This window comes from Papaver somniferum, unplaced genomic scaffold, assembly GCF_003573695.1.
Source record: "Papaver somniferum cultivar HN1 unplaced genomic scaffold, ASM357369v1 unplaced-scaffold_125, whole genome shotgun sequence".
NCBI lineage: Eukaryota > Viridiplantae > Streptophyta > Magnoliopsida > Ranunculales > Papaveraceae > Papaver > Papaver somniferum.
This window is the reverse complement of record NW_020621603.1, coordinates 18308451-18319829: the sequence shown is the minus strand read 5'-3', so window position 1 is coordinate 18319829 and position 11379 is coordinate 18308451. Positions and strand designations below refer to the sequence as shown.

Sequence of the window (11379 nt, the reverse complement as noted above, 5' to 3'; positions counted from 1 at the left end):
AATCTTTTAAAGGCGTTATATTGAAAAAAAAAAAAAACAAATTAAATTTGAATGATTATTTTCTATTTTAATTTACAAATTATTAAGCTTCCACTTTTCATCCCCTCTTAAAGAGTGAGTTGAAGTGAGTTTGAAATTGAGTATATACAGATGGGAAAAATTATAGTCGTTGGATGAGGAACGACGATGAGACCAGCGAGCGATAGCTTGACTATCGTTGGCGCTTGAATGACCAATGAGCGATATTCTGATCATCTAGCGATGGACACTCTATCGCTCGCTAGAAAATCTGTCGTCTATGCCTATGGCAGGTATGTTTGGCATTTTGGCATACCCATAGTGGGTGTTAAAGTGACAAAATCAAATATTTGACACGTGCATAGGAATAGGCCTAAGAAGACATATCTTTTTGCCAACTACTAAAAATTGAAGATTTCCCAACCTCCACCGCCAATTTGTCAGCCAAAAAATTGCCAGTTCTCAAAAACGTTTACATACATCTAAAATTTTTATAGCATCATTTGTTATTGGACGACGACCAAAGGGAGGAGTCCTTAGTGATGAAAAAATGGTGAGTTTGTCCGTCACAATGTTTGTGCAAAGAAATTGAAATTGGCTTTTTTGGAAACGGTCCGCGAGTTATAACTACAGAGGTGTCACCATCCTTCCACATAGAGCCCATCAAAACAAAAGTAACACAAAAACCCCATCAAAACAAAATTAACACAAAAACCCCAAATTTAAATGTTGATTTCATCAAAAATTTTGTATCAATTTTTAAAAATTTGGGGTTTTTGTATCAATTTTGTTTACGATGGAGTTTTAATGGATCCCAATATTTGAGTGGGGTTTTTGTACTACAAGTTTGGTCACCTTGGATTTTTATGACTAATTTGTTTTTTAAAAAGAGATTTTGCATCTTCAAATCTTTTTAAAAAAATTAAAATAAAAAAGGAAATTTGAACGATTATTTTCTATTTTAATTTACAAATTATTAAGCTTTCACTTTTCATCCCTCCTCAAGTGTAACTGACACCGACAGGAACCAGCAGATGTTCACCTAGAAACCGACTCATTCATACTGCTACAGTAGAAAAACAACGACGAGCACAAAAAAGGCAACCAGTACAATCCTCGGATCCATGGACATCTCCTCCGTTTTGCCTCCTCTATTAACGAGCCCCTCTCCCAAAATACCAGTAGATCATTAAAAATGATAAGTGTCCCTTTCACGATCACGTGATTCAAGAGTAGTGGGGGAGTGAGTGGCCCATTCCTCTCTGCAAAAAAACAGTTTTACCATCCATAACTGATTCCAGTCCAGTCCTCCCCATCCACGGCTTCAATTCCCCAGTAATATCCTTAATTACTCCAGCAAACCATCTCCTTAATTAATTATCCCATTAATATAATATTAATATTCCCTCTGTAATTTTCTTACAGTAAGAAAATTCTCTTACTTGAAACTCTTCTCTGGAAAGTTACAATTTACCCTTATCCCTCATTTCTCTCGAATAAGTCCAAATTTCCCAGTCTATATAAAAACCATTCTTTCCCAGCAGTCTTTAACACTACAGATAACCGACAAAAACGAAAAACGTTACCGGAATTAATGGTGTAAGTACCTGAATCAGTATCAGTTACTGAATCTCTCTGCAACATTCAGGTGAGTATCAGTAAGCTAGAAGAATTCACCGATGTCGATACCAAGAAGATCTTCAGTAGGTTCATCAACGACGATGACACCATTACAGCAGGAGAAGATTCCAACAGTATCAGATTTGAAGCAACGTGTCATAACATGTCTAAACAAATTATCAGATAGAGATACACATGCAATTGCAACAAATGAATTAGAATCCATAGTCAAGAATCTGAACGCAGATTCATTTCCACCGTTCTTGAATTGTATCTATTACACTGATCCATCACAGAAATCACCAGTGAGGAAGCAATGTGTGAGATTATTAGGTTTTGTATCAGAGATTCATGGAGATTCCTTATCGCCTTATGTGTCTAAGATGATACACAATATTGTGAAGAGACTGAGGGATAAGGATTCGAATGTTCGTTCTGCTTGTGTTGATACTGTTACTGTAATGGCTTCACAGATCTGTAGACCTCCGTTTTCGGTGTTTATGAAGCCGTTGAGTGAAGCGATTTTCTGTGAGCAAGATTTGAATTCACAATCTGGTTCAGCTCTTTGTTTAGCTTCGGCGATTGAAGCGTCACCTGATCCAGATTTGCAGCAGTTGTTGAGGATTTTGCCGAGATTGGTGAAACTATTGAAGACTGATAGTTTTAAAGCGAAGCCTGCATTGTTGAATTTGATTACTAGTATTGTGAATGTTGGTGGGATTTCGAATCAGAGTTTATTGGTGATTTTGGTTCCTTGTTGTGTTGAGTTTTTGAGTCATGAAGATTGGGCGATTCGAAAAGCTTCTGCTGAGACTTTGTGGAGGTTGGCTGTTGTTGAGAGGGATTTGTTGTCTGAGTTTAAGTCTTCTTGTTTTCCGATTTTTGAGAATCGGAGATATGATAAGGTTAGATATGACGACCCTTTGGTTGTTTTCTTAAATTGACTGTTTGATAGATTGATTTTGGTGGTTTCTGATTTGATGATTTTGTAGGTGAAAGCGGTGAGGGATACTATGAATTCAATGATAGACGCTTGGAAAGATGTTCCTGATGTTTCCGATGAAGCGTCTCCACCGGCGGAATCTAAAAGTTCTACTCGAGGTAAATTTGTTACTGGTACTGGTAGTTTTTGGTGGTGTTGTGTGGATTTGGATGTGTGTCTAGTTAGTGTTTACTGATTCATGTTTTTGTATTTCAAGCCAGAGTGTTCGGGGATTCGTTCATGTTTTGAGATCACAAGTTTACAATGAATTTCGATTTTTCACCTACGGCTTTACTTGAGATTTCTCTGTATTTACATTTTGTTGCTTGATTTCGATTTACTTCTTCAGGAGCTGAAGGATCTTTTATTGTGATTATTTCCAGTTTCAGTTTTGGGTCACCTTTAACTTCAATCACTTGTTTTTTTTACTGTAATGTAATTACATTTCTTATGTTACGCAGAGAATGCAAGTGATGGGAGGTTCCCACCTGGCTCGAAAAATTCAGTTAATCGATCTTTTGAATCTCCAGAAGCTAGGAGAAAATCAATGCCTGGAAGCAGGGCAAGTCCACCTGATACTTCATCCATGACAACTGCCAGACAAAGGAGTCCTTTGAAGGGTAGTAGCTTGAAATCAAGCCCACCAATGTTTCGTAAGCTGGATCGGAAAAAACCCACCAACTGGAAAGTCGAGATTTCTGTACCTCATAATCCACCTTCAAATGAAATTTATGAAGATGATCTGAATGGGAATCATGGGGAAGTTTCAGGATATGGGGGTACTGGGAACGATAGGTTTCAAAAACAGGATGTAAGACGTGTTATTTTCAACAGAAATGGTGATGATAACGTGCACCAACTGGGTACGGTAAGGTCGGGATCTCGTGTAGTTCCATTAGTGCACCAAGAGAGTATAGGATCTACTGGTTTAGCAGGCAATCCTACTGGGCAACTCCAAGACATCATCAAAAACAATGAGGAAATGTCACTAATCCGCAATCAGCTTATTCAGATAGAGAAGCAACAGTCAAGTCTCTTAGATCTTTTACAGGTGAGTTCCTAGTTGACTATTTGTGTTTCATTCTTCTTTGTCTGTTGTATCTCACATGCTACAGCACTGTTAGATTATATTTTGTTTTGAGGATTCACTGCATAACCATAGCCAGTAGCTGCTGACGCAAAAAAGAAGAAGAAAAAGACGAGGAGAAAGCCTTATCTTAGTTCTTGGTTTTGACTGGACGCAAGTTTGCTCTTGAAATAAGTCATCTTGAGTTTTCTGCATTTTTTATGAATATCATCTGTTTCCTACTTGCGTCAGGTGACCAATTTTACGTGCGTGGATTATTCGTTATCCTGCTTAGTTGTGCATATGCTTTCTTAGATTGCTGAATGCAGTATCTTGAACATATCTAGATTGTGGTATCTTGTTTCTGTCATGAAATATTGGTTTCTAAAATGTGCCGGAAGATCATGCGGGATAATAAACATGAATTGTGTGATATAAACCTGCTCATATTATGTGTAGGGCTACATACTGTCATATCTCTGTACTGAGATTTCATATGTATTTTTTGCACCCTTCTGTTGCTTGTTTTCTTGGGTATTGATTGCGTTGGTGATGGAGGTAGTAGTGCATCTTAAAAACCTATACTGATTTCATTATATTGTACCTTTGCTGAGTTCAGAAATTCATGGGGAGCTCACAGAATGGGATGCAATCGCTAGAGACGCGTGTACAGGGCTTAGAGCTTGCGCTAGACGAGATCTCCTATGACTTGGCTATATCGACTGGAAGGATGTCAAACCCTGATACGGCAGGAAACACATGTTGCAGATTGCCTGGTGCAGAGTTCCTGAGCAACAGGTTTAGGAAGAAAACAGAAGTTCGTTACTCAACTTCAAGGCACTCGTCTTCAGTAGGCACGCCATTGATTGACTCAGTGCGCAGCATGGCAGATAGAGATCACAGTGCTGAACAATTGAACCAAGAGAATCGAAGGTTCCGGCTCCAGGGTGGTGGTGGTGGTGGGTTTGTTGTTAACCCATTGGCAAACATTCGTAGCGATTCTAGAAGCAATTCAGATGTTGGCATGAACAGAAGGCCCAACTTGTCCCGAACCCAAGTTGGCAACGGAAGCAGGCTTGATGTTGGTCCACCTATAACTGTTATATCATCCACCAACACACCCCAAAGGTAATTAAAGATTCTGCACATTTGTCTTTTTAGCGGTACAATATGCAACAAACCCATCTCCTCTATGCCATGGGTATCTTTGTGTTCTTCATTTCATTTTGTGTACACATGCTTGCAAATGGTATTGTGAAGATGGGCATGTCTTGGACACTCGTGCAACATTTGCAATTTTTGTGTATGTGGGTCTGGGTGACTGGTATACTGAACTTGAAGACGGTACACATAATCTGACTTTGTTTTAATAATCTTTATAACTTGGCAGATCAACGGCATAGTTTAGGAGTGATAGCGGATTGGAGTGTTTTTTATGCTCAGATTAGCTGTGAAGCAGACGCAGCACCATGATATTAGCCTGTGACAAAAGAATAGTGAAGCAGAGACGCCCTCCTCAGGGAATCAAGTGTTCTTGAACAAGCATGGCTTCACATTTCTTTCGTACTTTCTCTTAAAACGCTGTTGTGTCTATAAGAAAAAAGAAAATGACTAACTTGTCTAAGCCTACAATTTACGGGATTTCGATCAAATACTGGACAAGTATCATGCCGTAAAGCAACAGTGAGTTGGATACAGTACACAAGCCACTGAAAACACTAGTAGTATTTGATTACCTCTGCTTGACAATCTTGGGAGATCCCGTTGCCTTCCCATGATACATTTCTTTAGAACTTAAAGCCAGGATGAATCCTTTTTGTACTTCTAGGCTATTTAATCGGTAAGATCTGTAGAAAAATTCGAATATTTAGATATATGGTTGCATGATCTTTGCATATCAGGTGCAGTATGTTCGATTTACTAAATCCCTTATCCTTTTGTTTGTAAATGAAATGAAATTCTATTCTGCAGTTAATTAGATTATTGCTTCCCTTTTTGTTACAGAATCTTATTCTAGTTAGAGGCGAGTACTTCAAATTTTAGAGTCTTCTAATGTAGAGTATATTCATGAATACATTAGACATTTACCTGCTGAATTCGACTGTGGTTGTATAAACAGTAATCAAAAGGAGCGATGTTGCCAAAGACCTGGAAGTTAATGAGTGTTGTGATGATGCTACAATGTCTTTTGCCCACAAAGATAGTAATGAAGAAGTAGTTTTCATTTACAACCTCTTCTTCGCATTCATCACCCCGTTCATAACTTAGAGAACCCTATGTTTGATTGTGATTTAATCAATGTTCAGAAGGTCACAACTCTCGAATTAACTGAGGAGAAGTACTGAGATTGCTGAATACTTACAGTTGGGTTGTTGGCGGGAAGAGGCTCGGCTGGAAGAAATGCATCAAGTGTACAACTTGCTGGATTCATGAACAAACAACTCGCTGTAATTCCTTTTGTAGTTGATCGAACTGCTGAAGTCCAGTCTTTACTCCTTACGAGTCCCTCTCCAATCTGTCTTTCACGCCCAGTTTATAGTTCGGATCCCCAAAGTAGAGTATCCCACTGCACACACACACAAAAAAAGTAGTTAGATCATTTTGATTTTTGAACTGTCTTGCTTGTATCTGTGAGAGTTGATAATTTCTTACCAACTCATCGCCATCCTTCTCACCAGAAGCTAGATGAGCAGCGACGAAACAAAAGTTGCTAATTTCACATTTGATATGCAATGCTTTCTGATCAATTCATTTAAACACTCATAAAAACTCCCACCATTTTCTTGCGTGCAAGTAACTGATACTTGGGGGCCAACACTCAGTTCCTCCGTCGGACTTTTCTCGGTTGTATCCGCCTTCACCTAATTCCCTGTCTCTAGAAACTACAAACAACACAATAACCTGATAATTCACCAAGCTGAAATGACATTTATTGTTTCTCCGGCTAAACCATTTATGTTATCTCCTTGGATGAGCTAGTTCTTGTAAATTGTTCTTGTTTTGCAACCCATATGTGTAAGTATAGCTAGAACCATACCGCTGTGCCTGCTTCATTTTCTGAACTGATGCAGTTTTCATTGTTGGTTACTACCACACCACGCTGAAGTTATGTTTCATTGTTTAATCAATCTTAATACGGGGTAGGTAAGAAGTAAACGGACAAAGGAAACTAAGGTTAAACTAATCCTGAGTTTAAGCGAGAATCCCCCGATTTTGTGCTAAGCCAGCCATTTGATACCATGTTTGTCTTTTCCTGGTCAAGTTGTTTTCCTAGACGCCAATTCCTCCTCCCAATGTATTTCCAAGAGGCAGACACGGATTCTATTCTAGTAAGCCCAGTTGCAAATCAATATGGGCCGGTAAATTATCGTCGATGTTTAAGATTTTTAAAAAAATTTCAGCACGAAACCCTTGCTTGCTACGCACCAAGTAGTACACGATAAGTGTTTAAGGCATAAAAATAATGTGTCAATTTGTTTGTTGTGATGGACAATCTATTGGGCGAAGGGCTCGGCTGCCTCTCCAATGTCGCGTGAGCCAATCAAGACGCCATGCTTGTCAGCTCTCTAGAATCCAAATTTAAATGAGATCAGTTGAGCTCTTTCGTCACTTGTTGTGCGCGACCTAAATGAGTTTGGCTTATCGGTCTTGCAAGACTGACAGCTTCTGCACACGAGATAAAGCTTAGTTGTAGCGCAGCGGGTGTGCGGTAAGTTCAATGCTTGTGCAGGTCCCCGCCTATTCTTTTGAGTTTCGGTTCTATGACTACTCCCTAGGCAGTGTTTCATGCGTTTGCTTGGCTCATGATGTTGCAGCTTACGCTAGGCTATATAATGTCGAAACTTGACGGACATCTTCTCAAATCTCATGTTTTGTTATCCAGTAAGTTCACTCTTCTGACCTTGACTACATAAGTTGTCTTGCTATACCCAAATGTGAGTAGAATTTTGTCCCCAACCATAATAGTCTGCTAAGGGGTGTTTAATGTATATAAAATTATATAGTTACTCTTTTCTTAAGTAATAACTAAATGTACTCCCTTTACTTTGTCCTTCTGTGTATTCCATCATTTTCAAACTCGTCGATTAATTTGTTGAGAGAATAAAATAGTTATTGATGTCATAAACTCAATTTATCACTTTATTTTGTTATTCAAATGTATATTAGGCTAGAAAATTGATTTAAGTTAATATGGAGTGATTCGGTCGTTATGGTATTGTTTCACTTAACATGACGATTTAACTAGTCGTCATGCTCTTGAATAAATATATCATGACGACTTTTCATGTTTTTTTTCATAACCGAAAGAACAATTACCAGAGTCGTCATGGTCTTCATCCCTAAACCATGATGAGTAGTGATGTAGTATGAATAATCGTCATGATTGGTAATGCTAAACCATGACGACTAATAAATGCCAAAATTCAGGTTTTTCTGTGTCCAAATTTGTTATTAGTCGTCATGATTTCGTAAAAATAACATGACGATAAATAGATATTTGTCAGTGTGTTGCATTCTCGACCATGAAGATTATAAGTACCAAAAACCAATTTTTAACTCTAACCAGATTTGACTTTAGTCGTCAATGATTTGAAAAAATACCATGACAACCATTTTCGATAAAATAGAGAGTCGATTGTTTCCTTATCGATCATGACAACTAAAAACTGTCAAGAATAAATTTGTTTGTGTCCAATTTTGCTTTTAGTCGTCATGTTTTTTTTTAAAGATAATATTACGACTTTGTTTAAAAAATAGATAGTTGCTATTATTTTGCATTTTCGAGCACGACACTACTGTAATGGTTAGTCGGCATGATTTTAACAAATAAACCATGACAAAATTTGATGTCACTATCGGAAGTCGTCATTTTATTTTGCTACAATCTTGTCAACTAAGTTTGGTCGACACGTTTTCTTTTAATCGAGCATGATGACTTTTTATGGACTGAATTCTGAAAGTCTGAATTCCTTCTGTCATTTAAAGAATTGAACCGGCAATATCCTCTGTAATTCCATTTTGAGAAGTGTTTTTACGGGAGTAACGCATTTTCGCTAAAAAATTCTCAAAAACCAATCTTTTTTTTTGCATTTTTTTTTCCAAACAAGATCTGTAAATTAAATGTAACAAAAATAACAATCAAAAAATTTATTTAATTAATTTAATCTAACAATATTTACATAACTAATACAATATATTAATGTTAATTAACCAGGGCTGTTTTCTCCATTATGAAAGACGATATATGGCTAAGGGGTTTTGGAGTCTACTCCATAATATTTTTTTTATTAGCTATCCCAAATAATTTTGGTATACCTTTATCCGACAAGTTTTACTATATGCAGATTAATTAACTTTCAATTCGAACAAAATTTCAAGGGTTTTGCGATTCTACGTTGCCATCTTTCAAGTGGACAAGAAAACATGATATGTTGTTAAGATTTTCGATGTAAGAAGTTAAAAAAAATCATTGGAGATGATATATGAACTTACATCTACGCGATATTTGAATATCATTGACGATTCAAACGTAAATGCTCCAGTGAAGATGAATAATTATTTTATGATTCAATTCATAAAAATGACAAGATATGATATTGTACGGTTTAGTGATACATTCTAATATCTTACTTGGCTCTACACAAAAAATTCATTAGTGTTATCGAGGAGAAATAAGCACTCTAGAAAGCACACATTTCTCATTTGTGCCGAAATATTCGGTTTTGAGAGTTATATGGAGTTATTTACTATTAAAATTATTTTTTTTGATTGATTTTATCTCGAATCACAACAATCATACATTCATGATTTTTTCACTCTTCCTATTTCCCAAGGTGGGAGGTAAAATATGGAATTATTATTGAAATATAGGATAATTCATGATTTTGATTAGTATATACGATTTGTTTGCTTGGATTTTTCTTTCAAATTCTCGATTGTTTAGATGGCTAAATTATTAAAACATGGTTGTTTAATACCCTTATTATACAAAACATTACATAACCATGTTCGGTGACAATGAGAATTAGGCTCAGTTGTGTTGTGTCAAAAAGAAAAACTAAGATAACTTACCTTCTTTCTCTTACAAAATTGATATTGCTAAACATATGAAAAAAAAAATCATCTTCTTGCTGTAGCCTTAGCTTTTAGTCCGGGCTTTTCACGGGCGAAGAAATTCTTGAACTTCAACTGGTAAGAAGATGATGGTTTTTTTTCATACGAATATTCATTGTACTTACAAAATAAAGAGGTGTTACTGCACATTTAGAATCAAGCGGTATTATTATGCTTCCATCATAATTTGGTGTTACGGCACCTAAACAATGAGGAGTTGAGGTGCTATTATACTTACAAATAGAGGACGAGGTAATTCATTCAAAACATGAATGCATCAGACGTAGCCAACATATGAGAGGAAGAACATGATAACCCAAAATAACAATGGATCTTAAAAATCAAGCGCGTCTAGGATCAATTAGGAAACATTAACACTTGTCAGCCTCAGCAATAACATACTAACTAAGACCTAATTAACTTGCTAAAAGAGTAAAAATATGAGATTCACATAAAGCAATATATCCAGGGAGGTTAATTAGAAAGGCACCTGAATTATTCAACCTCTATAATAACCAAATTTAGTTGCCCGAAAGAAAGATTGCAGTTTGCATCGAAATACTGCTAAAGTGTGCTTTCAGTTGATTGATGAATGATGTACTTCTTATCTGATTGTTTAAAGGATAAGGATTTCGCAAAATGGTGTATAAAATCTATTACTTTTCCGAACACGAACTGATTCCATCTCTTTGAGTTTTATCTACTTGAAAACTTATTCCTTAAATTATAGTTCTATTTTCTTGACGGATTTCTAAGAAAACTTTGTCGGTTCCAGCAGCGCCATGAAAAAAAAGATTTATATTCTTATACCAATAAACATGTGATAGTCCTTGCCCTAGGTGTACAAGTATTTTCGTCATCTTTATATATCCATATCCTTGCAAAGTGATTACTGGTTCTACGCAATATAACGACACGATTTTGCATATCTAAGAAACAAACACATTCACCGTTGAAGAGAGATCATGATCTAACTGGATGATGAGATCAGGGAGTTCAATCCTTCTAAACTTTTCACTTCCAACATCAAATGCAAATAAAAATATAATATTAACTAAAAGAGTTTAGAAGATACCAATAAATAGAACATTCACATAGACCGAAGGTGCATCTGAACTGAAATGGCAATTTGGGTCTTGATCCATTTTTCTCCATGCATTGTGTCATAAGGTCAGTATCTCCCAAACATGATAAGTAGCAGTATCATATTCGTTTCTTTGAGACTTTATCACCCACTTACTTGTAAGCACTAGTAAAGCACTTGATGTTTCTTACTTGTAGGATCATATCCAAAACTATAAGCACTCGTATAACCTACTTTAAAATTTCTTTTATACTTTTGTGTTTCTTCAATAAATAATATATATTTAATCTACCGTGTTACTTTTCTCGTACCTATGTTAAATATACAAGCAGCATGCACAAAATCATCAATGGAACATACCACACCCGTTACACTTCCAAGAATTCGAGTAAAGGAAAATGAACTTGTGTTTGTAACGTGCTTAATAGTTGATGCTACCATCCCTCATCTTTTGTCAAAAAATACATCGGCTATCAAGAAAACCACTCGTTGCCC

At 36.5% G+C, this 11379-nt stretch overlaps 1 protein-coding gene across 1 annotated transcript; it reads left to right on the top strand.

Moving 5' to 3' along the window:
- Positions 1 to 1550: 1550 nt before the first annotated feature.
- On the top strand, positions 1551 to 5664 carry LOC113331438 (TORTIFOLIA1-like protein 3). The gene is made up of 5 exons (XM_026578143.1): positions 1551 to 2543; positions 2631 to 2739; positions 3082 to 3671; positions 4306 to 4814; positions 5077 to 5664. Exons 1-5 carry the CDS (start codon positions 1698 to 1700, stop codon positions 5087 to 5089), a joined length of 2067 nt encoding a protein of 688 aa, XP_026433928.1. The 5' UTR covers positions 1551 to 1697; the 3' UTR covers positions 5090 to 5664.
- Positions 5665 to 11379: the final 5715 nt, after the last annotated feature.

Bases quoted from the DNA above. Each gene is read 5' to 3' on its own strand.
- LOC113331438 (XM_026578143.1), top strand. From the start codon at position 1,698: ATGTCGATACCAAGAAGATCTTCAGTAGGTTCATCAACGACGATGACA. The intron at 2,544-2,630 runs GTTAGATATGAC...ATGATTTTGTAG, and splicing joins AGAATCGGAGATATGATAAG to GTGAAAGCGGTGAGGGATAC. The intron at 3,672-4,305 runs GTGAGTTCCTAG...TGCTGAGTTCAG, and splicing joins GTCTCTTAGATCTTTTACAG to AAATTCATGGGGAGCTCACA.